Here is a 17,358-nt window from a genome sequence, read left to right as displayed (position 1 = left end):
GTAATTAGGCGTCACTCTAAAGCGGGAAGGTGGAATAAACGAGTCAGGAGTAGGTTTTTCTGATTGAACACGGTTCTCTATTGAGGGTATTTTGTCAACAAAAACATTAACATAATCAATGAAAAATCTTCCAAGGAAAAAACACATCTTCTTCTCCAGATGAAACAAGAACACAATAGGATAATCTTTAAACTACAACAAACATAAATCATGGGTTTGTCACCATCTTCCTGGTTCTTTCAGCACAGCTTCTCTCTCTCGGTAGCCATCTTCCAGAGATAGTTTTCCCCCTCTCTGTTGGTTCCATTCTCTCTCTTATAGGGGAAGGAGAGTATCTCATTAGTACCTTCAGCTGTGCTTAATTGACTCTGGTTACCTGGTCTCCCATGCTTTGTTGGGCTACTATCCATGAGCCCAGCCTGCCCTCTAGTGGTCCTTCCACATACCTTCCCCCAGGACCGAACCGGAGGGTCGGGCGCCAGACGCACCGTCTTGGTCGCGTCGGGACAGCGCGTCTGCATTCCCGTTCCTCGATCCGGCCCTGTGGATGACATGGAAAGAGAACGGTTGTAAAGACAAAACCATCTGGCTATTCTGTTGTTATTGTTTCTCTTACCAGCCATCCACGCGAGGGGCGCATGGTCAGTAACTAATGCAAACCTCCGACCCAGTAGGTAGTACCGGAGATAATCGAGGGCCCACTTGATGGCTAAGGCCTCTTTCTCTACGGTCGCATACCTCTGTTCCCGATCGCTGAGTTTCCTACTAATGAAGAGAATCGGCTTCTCTGCTTCACCTTCACCCTGAGCTAGTACGGCCCCGAGCCCGGTATCCGAGGCGTCGACCTGCACAATGAACTCTTGTGAGAAGTCCGGAGCCTGTAGAACGGGATCAGAACACAGGCCATCTTTTAACAATTGAAAGGCCTCTTCCGCCTCGTCTTTCCACTCTACCTGGTTTGGCAGGTTTTTCCTGATGAGGTTTGTGAGGGGGTTGGCAATGGTTGCATATCCCGGGATAAAACGGCGATAATATCCTGTTATCCCTAAGAAGGCCCGAACGTCTCGCTTGGTCCGGGGTCGAGGCCAGTCACGAATTGCCCTGGTCTTCTCTGCCTGCGGGCGTATTTTCCCATTCCCCACGGTATACCCCAGGTATTCCGCTTCGGACAGGCCCAGGCAGCATTTATTTGGATTGGCTGTCAACCCTGTGGCTTCCAAACTCACGAGCACCGCCCGTAATCGCAGGAGGTGACTATCCCAGTCCTCGCTGTGGATGACCACATCGTCTATGTATGCCGCTGCATACTCTTGATGGGGGCGTAGAATGGCATCCATGAGGCGTTGGAAGGTTGCAGCGGCTCCGTGCAGTCCGAAGGGCATCCTCACATACTGGAAAAGCCCCTCTGGGGTGGCGAAGGCAGTCTTTGAGCGATCCTCCGGAGCCACCGGCACTTGCCAATATCCCTTCGTCAAATCCAGGGTAGTGATGAACTTGGCCTTTCCTAAGCGCTCCAAGAGTTCATCCACACGGGGCATGGGATACGCATCGAATGTAGAGATGGCATTCACGCCCCTAAAGTCGTTGCAGAGTCTCATACTACCATCGGCTTTGGGAACCAGGACTATGGGACTGGACCACTCGCTCGTCGAGGGCTCGATCACGCCCATCCTCAACATCTCCCTCACCTCTTTCTTAGCGATGACTCGGCGAGCCTCAGGAATCCTGTAAGGGCGGATATGCACTTTCTTGCCGGGTTCAGTGTGGATATGGTGGAACAGGACATCTGTTTGTCCTGGGAATGGAGAGAATACTCGACCAAAGTTCATAATCAGCTTATCTAGCTGTCTTGACTGCTCCGGTAGGAGAGTTTGGCCACGGCGCACCTGTGGTAGAGCCTCTTTTTTTCTTTGCCCTCCAGGGCCATCAAAGCCACCTCCTCCTCTCGTCCATGGTACGTCTTCAGCAGGTTTATGTGATAGAGTTGGACCTTCTTCCTCCTGTCAGGTTGCTTGATGAGGTAATTGACCGGTGAGACCCTTTTCATTACCTCGTAGGGCCCCTCCACTGCGCCAGCAAGCGATGTTCGGCCGTGGGCACAAGCACCATCACTTTCTCTCCCACGGTGAACTCACGGGGGTCGCAGATTTATCATAGGCCCGGCCTTGGGTCCTTTGGGCCTTCTCCATATGCTCCTTGACTATGGGCCACACTGCTGACAGGCGGTCTCTCATCAGGGTAACGTGTTCTATTGTGGATCGAAAGGGGCATGGTTGGGTCTCCCAGGTCTCCTTGGCTAAGTCGAGGATTCCTCGACAGGGTCTGCCATAGAGCAATTCAAACGGCGAGAATCCAGTGGATGCCTGAGGTACTTCTCGCAGGGCAAACATTAAGTGTGGGAGGAGCATGTCCCAGTTTTTCCCGTCTCGGGACACCACTCTTCTCAACATGCTTTTAATTGTTTTGTTCAAGCGTTCACACAACCCATCTGTTTGAGGGTGGAATATGCTTGTACGTATCTGTTGAACCTGATATAACCGACACAAGTCCTTCATCAACCGGGACATGAACGGGGTTCCTTGATCGGTTAAGATCGTCTTGGGAAGGCCCACACGAGAGAACATCAGGAATAATTCCTTGGCAATTCCCTTTGACGACATGTTACGCAGGGGTATGGCCTCCGGGAACTTGGTAGCATAATCTATAACCACTAGGATGTACTCGTGTCCTCTGGCGGATTTTGGGAGGGGTCCTACGAGGTCCATAGCTATGCGTTCAAAGGGAGTCTCTATGATGGGGAGAGGAATCAAAGGGTTACGTAGGTGTGGCCTTGGGGCTGTACGTTGACATTGATCACACGTCTTACAATACCTGGCCACATCTCGGGTGACACGGGGCCAATAGAATCTCTGCATGATTCTGTCAATAGTCTTGTCTCGTGCCAGGTGTCCTCCTAGGACGTGGGAATGGGCTAACTGTAGAACTGTATCCCTGTAGGGTCTAGGCACCATTAGTAATTCCTGGTTTTCCCCTTCGTCGTACGACCCAGTATAAGAGACCCCGCCTGATTGCATAGTAAGGAAGAGGGGCTCACCTGATCCGTCGACGTTCCTCCCGTCGATCACCTTCACCTTCCTCATGGCCTCCCTTAGGTCTGGGTCTCTATGCTGCGAGGTGCCGAACTGTCCCTTTAATTCCTGGGGCAGGTCAACCTCAGTAGAGGGATGTGGAGGTTGTTCCACATCCCCATCAGGGAGACCGAGGAGAATCCCTTCCAGGTTCCCTCCTCGGATGGAGCTTCAAATATATCCCTTAGTGCCTGGTTGCTCCTTCCTTCCTGCGTTGTGTATAACCCTTCACAGGTGTCTTCATCGGTGGTTTCCTGGAATATCTGTCGTAAACGTTGGGTCGCTATTTCTTCCTCTGCAGTAGAGGACGAGGACGCGGCTACGTCTCCTTGTAGTACTACTACCTCGGGCTTGGAGATTCTCTTCTTTCCTGTCCCCCTTCTTCCCGTGCATAACGTCATCTGCCGAAGCTCCTTATATAGGGGACAGTCTCTCCCGATCAATAATGGCACCTTCAGCTGGGGCACTTTCCCTGCCCTGACTGTACACCTTCCTTTTGGAGTGAGAATAGGCAGATTCACAGTGGGGTAATAGTGGGTGTCTCCATGGATACAGGATACGGCTACTTTGTCTGGTAGCAGTGTTGCGGAGGTCACCATCCGCTCCTCTACTAACGTAACCATACTTCCCGAGTCGAGAATAGCTACCACATCTTGTCCTTCAACTCGCACCGGAATCTCTGAGGCTGGGGCTATCTCTGCTAACCAACAGTGTTGATCCTGCCCCCTCAAAACGGGATGTGTGGGGGTAGGCAGTGACGACTCTGTGACCATGGGCTCATCCTTGCTAGGACATTGTGGGGCATAATGGTTGGGAGACTGACACTTATAACACCGACCCGGCTGTGTGGTGGCTGACTTCTCCCACCTCCGGGGGGCTTGGACGTTTCGGTGGCGGGCAAGCCGGGGTGAGTCGTGGTACGGATTGGACGACTCCTTCCGTTCCTCCTTGTCACTTTTTAACAACTCCCCTGTAGACCGATATGTTTCCACCGCCTGGGCTATTTCGTCGGCTGACAACGGGTTGGCTTGCCCCACAACCCTTTTAAGTCACTGGGTAATTCTCTCAATATCTTGTCCACTACGAGAGTCTCTATCACATGTCCTACTCCCTTTCCAGGTTCTAGCCACTGTTTTGTCAGTCGTATTAAGGCGAAGATCTGGGCACGAACGGTTGATCAGCTGTATAGGTCCATTGATGGAACTTTACAGCCCTATCTCTGGCAGTCAGCTGGTACCGGGACAGGATCTCGGTTTTTAGTCGCCCATAGTCCGCAGCTTCGCGGGAATCCAGGTCAAAATAGGCTTCCTGAGCCACCCCGGTCAAAAGAGGAGCTAATGCGCTAGCCCATTCTGTGGGCGGCCACTCTTCCAAGGTGGCCGTCCTTTCGAAGGTCATGAGGAAGGCCTCAATATCATCCTCCTTGGAGAGACGAGATAAGATGGCGTGAGCAGCCGCTCTTGGCCTAACTCTAGGTTCTTCTCGTCGACTCAGCTGTTGTTGCAGGAGTTCTATGGTTGTCTGCTGTGCCGTGATCAATTGTTGTAGTAGGGCGTTATCCATCGTTCTTGAATGGTTCCTCCGGGTCTTCTGGAAGAATATTAATTTACTCACTTATCCTTGTGTCACTCGTCCACCTAATGCCCGCATCCTCCACCAATGTGAGCGTACCAAGTAATTAGGCGTCACTCTAAAGCGGGAAGGTGGAATAAACGAGTCAGGAGTAGGTTTTTCTGATTGAACACGGTTCTCTATTGAGGGTATTTTGTCAACAAAAACATTAACATAATCAATGAAAAATCTTCCAAGGAAAAAAACACATCTTCTTCTCCAGATGAAACAAGAACACAATAGGATAATCTTTAAACTACAACAAACATAAATCATGGGTTTGTCACCATCTTCCTGGTTCTTTCAGCACAGCTTCTCTCTCTCGGTAGCCATCTTCCAGAGATAGTTTTCCCCCTCTCTGTTGGTTCCATTCTCTCTCTTATAGGGGAAGGAGAGTATCTCATTAGTACCTTCAGCTGTGCTTAATTGACTCTGGTTACCTGGTCTCCCATGCTTTGTTGGGCTACTATCCATGAGCCCAGCCTGCCCTCTAGTGGTCCTTCCACACTATATAGAACACTACTGTTGACCAGGACCCTATATAGAACACTACTGTTGACCAGGACCCTATATAGAACACTACTGTAGACCAGGACCCTATTCCCTATATAGAACACTACTGTTGACCAGGACCCTATATAGAACACTACTGTAGACCAGGACCCTATATAGAACACTACTGTTGACCAGGGCCCTATATAGAACACTACTGTAGACCAGGACCCTATATAGAACACTACTGTAGACCAGGACCCTATATAGAACACTACTGTAGACCAGGACCCTATTCCCTATATAGAACACTACTGTAGACCAGGACCCTATATAGAACACTACTGTAGACCAGGACCCTATATAGAACACTACTGTAGACCAGGACCCTATATAGAACACTACTGTTGACCAGGGCCCTATATAGAACACTACTGTTGACCAGGGCCCTATTCCCTATATAGTGCACTACTGCAGAACAGGGCCCTATATAGAACACTACTGTAGACCAGGGCCCTATATAGAACACTACTGTAGACCAGGACCCTATATAGAACACTACTGTTGACCAGGGCCCTATATAGAACACTACTGTAGACCAGGACCCTATATAGAACACTACTGTTGACCAGGACCCTATATAGAACACTACTGTTGACCAGGGCCCTATTCCCTATATAGAACACTACTGTAGACCAGGACCCTATATAGAACACTACTGTTGACCAGGGCCCTATATAGAACACTACTGTAGACCAGGACCCTATGTAGGGAATAGGGCCCTGGTCTACAGTAGTGTTCTATATAGGAAATAGGGCTCTGGTCTATAGTAGTGTTCTATATAGGAAATAGGGCTCTGGTCTATAGTAGTGTTCTATATAGGAAATAGGGCTCTGGTCTATAGTAGTGTTCTATATAGGAAATAGGGCTCTGGTCTATAGTAGTGTTCTATATAGGAAATAGGGCTCTGGTCAACAGTAGTGTTCTATATAGGAAATAGGGCTCTGGTCAACAGTAGTGTTCTATATAGGAAATAGGGCTCTGGTCAACAGTAGTGTTCTATATAGGGTCCTGGTCAACAGTAGTGTTCTATATAGTGCACTACTGTAGACCAGGACCCTATATAGAACACTACTGTAGACCAGGACCCTATATAGAACACTACTGTAGACCAGGACCCTATATAGAACACTACTGTTGACCAGGGCCCTATATAGAACACTACTGTTGACCAGGGCCCTATTCCCTATATAGTGCACTACTGCAGAACAGGGCCCTATATAGAACACTACTGTAGACCAGGGCCCTATATAGAACACTACTGTAGACCAGGACCCTATATAGAACACTACTGTTGACCAGGACCCTATATAGAACACTACTGTTGACCAGGACCCTATATAGAACACTACTGTAGACCAGGACCCTATTCCCTATATAGAACACTACTGTTGACCAGGACCCTATATAGAACACTACTGTAGACCAGGACCCTATATAGAACACTACTGTTGACCAGGGCCCTATATAGAACACTACTGTAGACCAGGACCCTATATAGAACACTACTGTAGACCAGGACCCTATATAGAACACTACTGTAGACCAGGACCCTATTCCCTATATAGAACACTACTGTAGACCAGGACCCTATATAGAACACTACTGTAGACCAGGACCCTATATAGAACACTACTGTAGACCAGGACCCTATATAGAACACTACTGTTGACCAGGGCCCTATATAGAACACTACTGTTGACCAGGGCCCTATTCCCTATATAGTGCACTACTGCAGAACAGGGCCCTATATAGAACACTACTGTAGACCAGGGCCCTATATAGAACACTACTGTAGACCAGGACCCTATATAGAACACTACTGTTGACCAGGGCCCTATATAGAACACTACTGTAGACCAGGACCCTATATAGAACACTACTGTTGACCAGGACCCTATATAGAACACTACTGTTGACCAGGGCCCTATTCCCTATATAGAACACTACTGTAGACCAGGACCCTATATAGAACACTACTGTTGACCAGGGCCCTATATAGAACACTACTGTAGACCAGGACCCTATGTAGGGAATAGGGTGCCATATAGGATACGGTCATACCGTAACGTAACATTTAAAACACACATCTGGTTCCACACAACTCAATTTAAACCAAGTCACTCAAATTACATTCTGGTTTAAATTAGATTGATATAGCTATCCCTTTTAAACACACATAAAGTGCCTTTCACAGCAACCAGGCATTGACCCCGAAGAGAAACAGCCCTAAAACTAATAACATTTAGATCCAGATGGTAATGGGTATTAAGCTCCTCTAGAGTGACAAGATGACGCCGACAGAGATGGGCGTCCTCGCTTCGAGTCCTTAGGAAACTATGGGGTATTTTTTAAATATAATTTCTTATGTATTATTTCTTACATTGTTACCCCAATAAATCTTGTGTTATTACATACAGCTGGGAAGAACAATTGGATGTAAGAGTGACGTCAACTTACCAACATTACGACCAGGAATATGACTTTCCTGAAGCAGATTCTTTGTTCGCACCACAACCCAGGACATTGGATCTAATTCCAGAGGCCAGCCCAAAACAACGTCGCCGTAGAAGAAGTAGACGGAGCGGCCTCCTGGTCAGACTTCGAAGGCGTGCACACCACCCACCCCTTCCGAGTATATTACTCGCCCAGTCTCTTGACAACAAGGTAGACGAAATTAGAGCCAAGGGTTGCCTTCCAGAGAGACATCAGAGATTGTAACATTCTCTGTTTCACGGAAACATGGCTCACTCTGGATACGTTGTCGGAATCGGTTCAGCCACAGGGCTTAGTTAGTTGTCTAAATTGGATCGGAGTCAAATCCAGACCTTGCCTCGTAACTACATATGCACAGAGAACTTGCCGGAAACACCCAACCCTGGGGTATAAATAAAACATGCGAGTTAACAATTTACATATCAGACGAGATGACCGCGTGCTGCAGCCGAGGTCGAGGATTCGTCGCAACCCAAAACGCAACACGAGGTTGAAGAATGCTACGGATGCTAATAGCTGTGTCCAAGAGCGTGAATTCAAGCGGGACTCTCCTTCTCGGTGGCCGACGTGAATAAGACATTTAAACGTGTTAACCCTCGGAAGGTTGCTGACCCAGACGGAATCCCTAGCTGTGTCCTCAGAGCATGCGCAGATCAGCTGGCTGGTGTGTTTACAGACCCTGTCTGCTGTCCCCACGTGCTTCAAGATGTCCACCATTGTTCCAAAACCCAAGGCAAAATAACTGAACTAAATGACTACCGCCCCCGTAGCACTCACTTCTGCCATCATGAAGTGCTTTGAGACTAGTCAATGATCTTATCACCTCCGCCTTAAACCGACAGTCCTCTCAGCTCATAGTTTCAGACCGACAGTCCTCTCAGCTCATAGTTTTGGACCGACAGTCCTCTCAGCTCATAGTTTTGGACCGATAGTCCTTTCAGCTCATAGTTTTGGACCGACAGTCCTCTCAGCTCATAGTTTTGGACCGACAGTCCTCTCAGCTCATAGTTTCGGACCGACAGTCCTTTCAGCTCATAGTTTCGGACCGCCAGTCCTCTCAGCTCATAGTTTCGGACCGCCAGTCCTCTCAGCTCATAGTTTCAGACCGACAGTCCTCTCAGCTCATAGTTTAGGACCGACAGTCCTCTCAGCTCATAGTTTTGGACCGACAGTCCTCTCAGCTCATAGTTTTGGAACGCCAGTCCTCTCAGCTCATAGTTTTGGACCGCCAGTCCTCTCAGCTCATAGTTTTGGACAGACAGTCCTCTCAGCTCATAGTTTTGGAACGCCAGTCCTCTCAGCTCATAGTTTTGGAACGCCAGTCCTCTCAGCTCATAGTTTTGGACCGCCAGTCCTCTCAGCTCATAGTTTTGGACAGACAGTCCTCTCAGCTCATAGTTTTGGAACGCCAGTCCTCTCAGCTCATAGTTTTGGACAGACAGTCCTCTCAGCTCATAGTTTTGGAACGCCAGTCCTCTCAGCTCAGTTTTGGAACGCCAGTCCTCTCAGCTCAGTTTTGGACAGACAGTCCTCTCAGCTCATAGTTTTGGACCGCCAGTCCTCTCAGCTCATAGTATTGGAACGCCAGTCCTCTCAGCTCATAGTTTTGGACCGCCAGTCCTCTCAGCTCATAGTTTTGGACAGACAGTCCTCTCAGCTCATAGTTTTGGACCGACAGTCCTCTCAGCTCATAGTTTCGCACCGACAGTCCTCTCAGCTCATAGTTTTGGACCGACAGTCCTCTCAGCTCATAGTTTCGGACCGACAGTCCTCTCAGCTCATAGTTTCGGACCGATAGTCCTCTCAGCTCATAGTTTTGGAACGCCAGTCCTCTCAGCTCATAGTTTTGGACAGACAGTCCTCTCAGCTCATAGTTTTGGAACGCCAGTCCTCTCAGCTCAGTTTTGGAACGCCAGTCCTCTCAGCTCAGTTTTGGACAGACAGTCCTCTCAGCTCATAGTTTTGGACCGACAGTCCTCTCAGCTCATAGTTTCGGACCGACAGTCCTCTCAGCTCATAGTTTTGGACCGACAGTCCTCTCAGCTCATAGTTTCGGACCGACAGTCCTCTCAGCTCATAGTTTTGGACCGCCAGTCCTCTCAGCTCATAGTTTTGGACAGACAGTCCTCTCAGCTCATAGTTTTGGACCGACAGTCCTCTCAGCTCATAGTTTCGTACCGACAGTCCTCTCAGCTCATAGTTTTCATAGTTTTGGACCGACAGTCCTCTCAGCTCATAGTTTCGGACCGACAGTCCTCTCAGCTCATAGTTTTGGACCGACAGTCCTCTCAGCTCATAGTTTCGGACCGACAGTCCTCTCAGCTCATAGTTTCGGACCGATAGTCCTCTCAGCTCATAGTTTCGGACCAACAGTCCTCTCAGCTCATAGTTTCGGACCGACAGTCCTCTCAGCTCATTGTAACTGCATTTCCCTCTTCAGTAGAAGCTAGTTGACTTCAACATGAACCACAGAAATGACTCATGCAATCACATAGGCTTGTATCCCAAATGGCAGCCTATCCCTTATATAGTGCCCCCTGTGGGCCCTGGTCAAAAGTAGTGCACTAATTAGGGAATAGGGTGTAATGTGGGATGTAGACAGAGAGAATGAATGATGGAATCCAGGCATCTCATCAGCTCATAAATGGGTTGTATTTATTTACCACTCTCTCTGACGGTGTCTTCGCTATGGTTACGCTGAGCTTGTGTGTGTGTGTGTGAATCAGTGTGTGTGTGTGTGCATGCAGGCTGGTCTGTGTGTTGGTCTATATGTGAGTGCGAGCTTGTCTGTGTGTGTGTGTGTGTGTGTGTGTGTGTGTGTGTGTGTGTGTGTGTGTGTGTGTGTGTGTGTGTGTGTGTGTGTGTGTGTGTGTGTGTGTGACAGACAGAGAGTAATACGTCCTGGGGAAAGGTTCTAATCCCTGAACACTGAAACTACAGACCGCGATGGATTTAAACACTAGAAACACATTGAATAACAGATAGTCCTTACTGCTATTAACCCATAGAAACAAATTGAATAACAGACAGTCCTTACTGCTATTAGCCAATAGAAACACATTGAATAACAGAGAGTCCTTACTGCTATTAGCCAATAGAAACACATTGAATAACAGAGAGTCCTTACTGCTATTAGCCAATAGAAACACATTGAATAACAGATAGTCCTTACTGCTATTAGCCAATAGAAACACATTGAATAACAGAGAGTCCTTACTGCTATTAGCCAATAGAAACACATTGAATAACAGAGAGTCCTTACTGCTATTAGCCAATAGAAACACATTGAATAACAGATAGTCCTTACTGCTATTAGCCAATAGAAACACATTGAATAACAGATGGTGTCCCCCGTCCCCCAAAAATGTAAAAAGGAAGTTTGTTCTGAAGTGTTTGTCCTATATCTGAGAGATATAAGTTCGGGAAACATTTTTCTTGTCATTTTTTTTGTTAACATGTTGCGATGGAGTGAGAGGGTGTGTGTGTGTGTGTGTGTGTGAAGGCCGATATTTTCCTGCTCTTTGGCGACATCTACTGGCCATGAGGGAGGGTTGCCCCCGGAAGGGTAAGAGCCGAATTACACACGTTTTTGTGCTGTGGCGTATTCTGTTGTTTCTTTCCCTGGGTCGTTTCCCTGGAGAAAAGGTCCATAATTTGGTCTACGCTTGTTGTTACTTCACACTCTCGTCACTTGTTGGCCACCAACACAGTCACCCGACCGATACACTGAGACTGCAGTAATATCAGATATTGGAGAAGCTCATGACAGCCAGGTCCATCTCGACCTGCACAGAGAGGTCATTTCAGAGCAAAGGAATTCAAATGACATAGAAAAGTATTGTCCAAATTCAGCAGGTTATGGTGTGAAATAGGCTTTTTGAAAAGTGCCGTCTTTGTTCTCTTACTCTTTTTAACGCCGTCTTCGGTGTGCTTACCAATACACACCCTCACCACCTTTCACTCCTATCCGTGGAATAGCTTGCTGCCCATAGACATACAGTATAACCCATAGAAGGGTCTTGGAACCTCTAACCCTGGCAATTAGACTGTAAACTCACGGGTACGCTTATTATTGGCTGTCGGTCTTGATATGAACGGGAACTGCTCTCTACGGATTATACTGTGCGTCTATGAAATACAATCTCATGCGAAAAACGTAGTTTAGAAAGAAAAATGCTGTAATTACTAAATGTGGAATGTGATAGGTATTTTACACCCCCCCCCCCCAAAAAACATTTGATGATTAAAATCTCTCTCAAATGAAGGGGATGACACGATCTTTGCGAGAGGGATGATATCTGATTTCATTGGTCCTCAACTCGCTGCTTCAAGACACTTCGTTCAATGTAAATGGAGTTAGCCCGCCCACTCCTGAGTTAGCCCGCCCACTCCTGAGTTAGCCCGCCCACTCCTGAGTTAGCCCGCCCACTCCTGAGTTAGCCCGCCCCCGAGCAGGTTAGTTCTGAACGATTCCCCTCTCTACCAACATAGACATGGTAGGAGGGACAGGGTTAGATCCCCCTCTCTACAACATAGACATGGTAGGAGGGACAGGGTTAGATCCCCCTCTACAACATAGACATGGTAGGAGGGACAGGGTTAAATCCCTCTCTACAACATAGACATGGTAGGAGGGACAGGGTTAAATCCCTCTCTACAACATAGACATGGTAGGAGAGACAGGGTTAAACCCCCCTCTCTACAACATAGACATGGTAGGAGGGACAGGGTTAAACCCCCCTCTCTACAACATAGACATGGTAGGAGGGATAGGGGTCCTCTGATCCTGATCCTTCTCAAGGTTTAATTCCAGGTTCCTTCATTTTAGGGAGGTTTTCCTGGCTTTTGTGATGTCAATGAACTTGAATCATTATAATAATACTGCACAATTTAAACCCTTGGTCCCTCAAATCCCCCCTGTTTTAGACTGTAAATATTAGACTGTAAAATTAGACAAATATTAGACTGTAAATATTAGACTGTAAATATTAGACTGTAAATATTAGACTATAAATATTAGACTATAAATATTAGACTGTAAATATTAGACTATAAATATTAGACTATAAATATTAGACTATAAATTGTACCTTCCTTTATTATAGTGATGCTACAATGTTTATTCTGTTAAACTGAGATATTTACTTTGTGTTTGGTATTTTTCCATCTCCTCTTAGCTCTTATTGTCGTGTTATTGTCCAGAAGGAGCCTGCAGTCGGCGTGTCGTTGGACGAGGTATATACACCGTGAGTATCCTGTACATACGGCTGACAACATTTCTATAGCTTGTCCTTTCATTACCAACCATGGCGTCCAATACATTAAAATGACACCTACCAAATTATACATAGTGTAAAGTCATGTTTATTATAATCAATTCATGCAATACTGACATAGCGGTTTGATTTGCTCAGTAAAAAAATAAGAAAAAGCTTAAACAATAAACTGTTCATAATCTCTCTCCCTCTTTATATAATGGTACCAATGTTTTGAAGGTTAAATGGTGAGCTGGTGCAACAGACTGAGTATACTGTAGCTAGCTAACGTAAACTCACCCCATTCCGTACAAATGTACTCCTCAAAAACAAACAGGTGGTTGGTTGAATATAGCTAGCTACATCTTCAATAAACAGATGGACGGTTGGTTGAATATAGCTAGCTACATCTCCTTCAATAAACAGATGGACGGTTGGTTGAATATAGCTAGCTACATCTTCAATAAACAGATGTACGGTTGGTTGAATATAGCTAGCTACATCTTCAATAAACAGATGAACGGTTGGTTGAGTAGCTAGCTACATCTCCTTCAATAAACAGATGGACGGTTGGTTGAATATAGCTAGCTACATCTCCTTCAATAAACAGATGAACGGTTGGTTGAGTATAGCTAGCTACATCTCCTTCAATAAACAGATGGACGGTTGGTTGAGTAGCTAGCTACATCTCCTTCAATAAACAGATGGACGGTTGGTTGAATATAGCTAGCTACATCTCCTTCAATAAACAGATGTACGGTTGGTTGAGTATAGCTAGCTACATCTCCTTCAATAAACAGATGGACGTTGGTTGAGTAGCTAGCTACATCTCCTTCAATAAACAGATGGACGGTTGGTTGAATATAGCTAGCTACATCTCCTTCAATAAACAGATGAACGGTTGGTTGAGTATAGCTAGCTACATCTCCTTCAATAAACAGATGGACGGTTGGTTGAGTATAGCTAGCTACATCTCCTTCAATAAACAGATGAACGGTTGGTTGAGTATAGCTAGCTACATCTCCTTCAATAAACAGATGAACGGTTGGTTGAGTAGCTAGCTACATCTCCTTCAATAAACAGATGGACGGTTGGTTGAGTAGCTAGCTACATCTCCTTCAATAAACAGATGGACGGTTGGTTGAGTAGCTAGCTACATCTCCTTCAATAAACAGATGAACGGTTGGTTGAGTATAGCTAGCTACATCTCCTTCAATAAACAGATGGACGGTTGGTTGAGTAGCTAGCTACATCTCCTTCAATAAACAGATGGACGGTTGGTTGAATATAGCTAGCTACATCTCCTTCAATAAACAGATGTACGGTTGGTTGAGTATAGCTAGCTACATCTCCTTCAATAAACAGATGGACGGTTGGTTGAGTAGCTAGCTACATCTCCTTCAATAAACAGATGGACGGTTGGTTGAATATAGCTAGCTACATCTCCTTCAATAAACAGATGAACGGTTGGTTGAGTATAGCTAGCTACATCTTCAATAAACAGATGGACGGTTGGTTGAGTAGCTAGCTACATCTCCTTCAATAAACAGATGGACGGTTGGTTGAATATAGCTAGCTACATCTCCTTCAATAAACAGATGGACGGTTGGTTGAATATAGCTAGCTACATCTCCTTCAATAAACAGATGGACGGTTGGTTGAATATAGCTAGCTACATCTCCTTCAATAAACAGATGGACGGTTGGTTGAATATAGCTAGCTACATCTCCTTCAATAAACAGATGAACGGTTGGTTGAGTAGCTAGCTACATCTTCAATAAACAGATGAACGGTTGGTTGAGTATAGCTAGCTACATCTCCTTCAATAAACAGATGGACGGTTGGTTGAGTATAGCTAGCTACATCTCCTTCAATAAACAGATGAACGGTTGGTTGAATATAGCTAGCTACATCTTCAATAAACAGATGGACGGTTGGTTGAATATAGCTAGCTACATCTTCAATAAACAGATGGACTGTTGGTTGAGTAGCTAGCTACATCTCCTTCAATAAACAGATGAACGGTTGGTTGAGTATAGCTAGCTACATCTCCTTCAATAAACAGATGGACGGTTGGTTGAGTAGCTAGCTACATCTCCTTCAATAAACAGATGGACGGTTGGTTGAATATAGCTAGCTACATCTCCTTCAATAAACAGATGTACGGTTGGTTGAATATAGCTAGCTACATCTTCAATAAACAGATGGACGGTTGGTTGAATAGCTAGCTACATCTTCAATAAACAGATGGACTGTTGGTTGAATATAGCTAGCTACATCTCCTTCAATAAACAGATGGACGGTTGGTTGAATATAGCTAGCTACATCTCCTTCAATAAACAGATGGACGGTTGGTTGAATATAGCTAGCTACATCTCCTTCAATAAACAGATGGACGGTTGGTTGAGTATAGCTAGCTACATCTCCTTCAATAAACAGATGGACGGTTGGTTGAATATAGCTAGCTACATCTCCTTCAATAAACAGATGAACGGTTGGTTGAGTATAGCTAGCTACATCTCCTTCAATAAACAGATGGACGGTTGGTTGAATATAGCTAGCTACATCTTCAATAAACAGATGGACGGTTGGTTGAATATAGCTAGCTACATCTCCTTCAATAAACAGATGGACGGTTGGTTGATGCTGCACATATTTATTTACAATGTTGCGAGGATACAACTGCGACATATATAATGCATGCATCCCAAAATGGCACCCTATTCCCTATATAGTGCACTACTTTTCACCAGAACCCTATAGGGCTATATAGTAGTGCACTAGAAAATTGAATAGGGTGCCATTTTGGGATTCATCCCCATATCATAACTTTCATTCCAATCTGACGTACAAAGACAGAACCATTTCATTTCACCGATCACTTCTGGAATAAGGAAACATGGGCTGAGATGCTGACATCATTTTTCTTTCAGGTTTTTCCCAAAATTGAATGAATATATTGTATCAATCACTAAAAAGACACATTTTGAAACCGTGAATCTACATCCAAATACAGGTTGATCTAAAAAAAAAAAAAAGAAGAGTTTTCAGAAGAGGTTATATCGCTGCAGCGGATCTGAAAAAATGTGTTTTTGCAAATGGACCATGCGAAAAATGGAGTCGTTAAGTTTGAATCTGAAGTCTGTTTTTTTTAACCCATTCCCTCAGAAACACACGCTAACTGGAAACCATTCCCTCAGAAACACACGCTAACTGAAAACCACTCCCTCAGAAACACACGCTAACTGAAAACCATTCCCTCAGAAACACACGCTAACTGAAAAGAAAAAATGGCTGCTTTTAAGGACATTCTTAAAAGTCACAAGGCATCAGAGAATTAGAGTTAGTCTATATAGTCTCTGTAGAGTCTGAGGATGAGAGAGGGAGGGGGCAGAGTAGTCACTGTAGCAGAGTAGTTGGTAGAATAGCTACAGGTACTGTAGTTTAGCAGGTAGCTGGGGTTGTGGGGCAGAATTAGGTAGCTGGTAGCAGTTCCAGAGTTCCAGAGATGGAGTCCTCCTCTCCTCCTGAATATCCCAGCTGCTGTGATGTCGTTTCAAACCAGCCTTCCAGGGTGCTGCTACGAACACAAAGTCCACAGGAGGGAACTATTCTGTCATTTCAGTACACGGCGGTCTGGTCTGTTAGTATTCCAGAGTGCTTTGCGTCCAGGTGGGGGGCGATAGCGGTGTCACTGCTCCGTAGGACACACCCCTCGGTCCTTACAGCAGAAGTAATGAACCACAACACCGTTGGGATACCTGGCGAAGGCACTGGACAGGACAGAGTGTTTTAGTACATAGACAGCCTTTACTACAGATTTTACAACAGGTTTTATCACATAATAAAGGATGTATGACATAGTTATAGGTGTTTATAAAGCATTGATATTAGAATAGCCAGCAGCATACCACCCTGCATCCCACTGCTGGCTTGCTTCTGAAGCTAAGCAGGGTTGGTCCTGGTCAGTTCCTGGATGGGAGACCAGATGCTGCTGGAAGTGGTGTTGGAGGGCCTGTAGGAGGCACTGGTCTAAAAGAATATCCCAATGCCCCAGGGCAGTGATTGGGGACACTGCCCTGTGTAGGGTGCTGTCTTTCGGGTGGGACGTGAAACAGGTGTCCTGACTGTCTGAGGTCATTAAAGATCCCATGGCACTTATCATAAGGGGTGTTAAACCCAATGTCCAGGCTAAAATCCCAATCTGGCCCTCAAACCATCATGGCAACCTGATTATCCCCAGTTTACAATTGGCTCAGTAACTATTCCCCAGGTCATTGCTGTACATGAGAATGTGTTCTCAGTCAATTTACCAG

General features: G+C 45.9%; 2 protein-coding genes across 12 annotated transcripts in view; both read right to left on the bottom strand.

Annotated features, from left to right (window-relative positions):
• LOC124046819 (dynactin subunit 1-like) overlaps positions 1 to 17,358 on the bottom strand; it is an 808,447-nt gene that overhangs the window by 398,517 nt on the left and 392,572 nt on the right. The gene's annotated exons all lie outside the window — the stretch shown is intronic.
• LOC124046821 (vam6/Vps39-like protein) overlaps positions 15,687 to 17,358 on the bottom strand; it is a 42,586-nt gene continuing 40,914 nt past the window's right edge. For all 3 annotated transcript variants that reach the window (XM_046367585.1, XM_046367586.1, XM_046367587.1), the window contains one exon: positions 15,687 to 16,815. In XM_046367585.1, the coding sequence (XP_046223541.1) occupies positions 16,734 to 16,815 (82 nt within the window). In that variant the 3' untranslated portion in view covers positions 15,687 to 16,733. The remainder of the gene's footprint in view (positions 16,816 to 17,358) is intronic.

This window comes from Oncorhynchus gorbuscha, linkage group LG10, assembly GCF_021184085.1.
Source record: "Oncorhynchus gorbuscha isolate QuinsamMale2020 ecotype Even-year linkage group LG10, OgorEven_v1.0, whole genome shotgun sequence".
Classification (NCBI taxonomy): Eukaryota; Metazoa; Chordata; class Actinopteri; order Salmoniformes; family Salmonidae; genus Oncorhynchus; species Oncorhynchus gorbuscha.
Note: the sequence above shows the minus strand (reverse complement) of the source record. Positions and strands in the feature narration are given on the sequence as shown.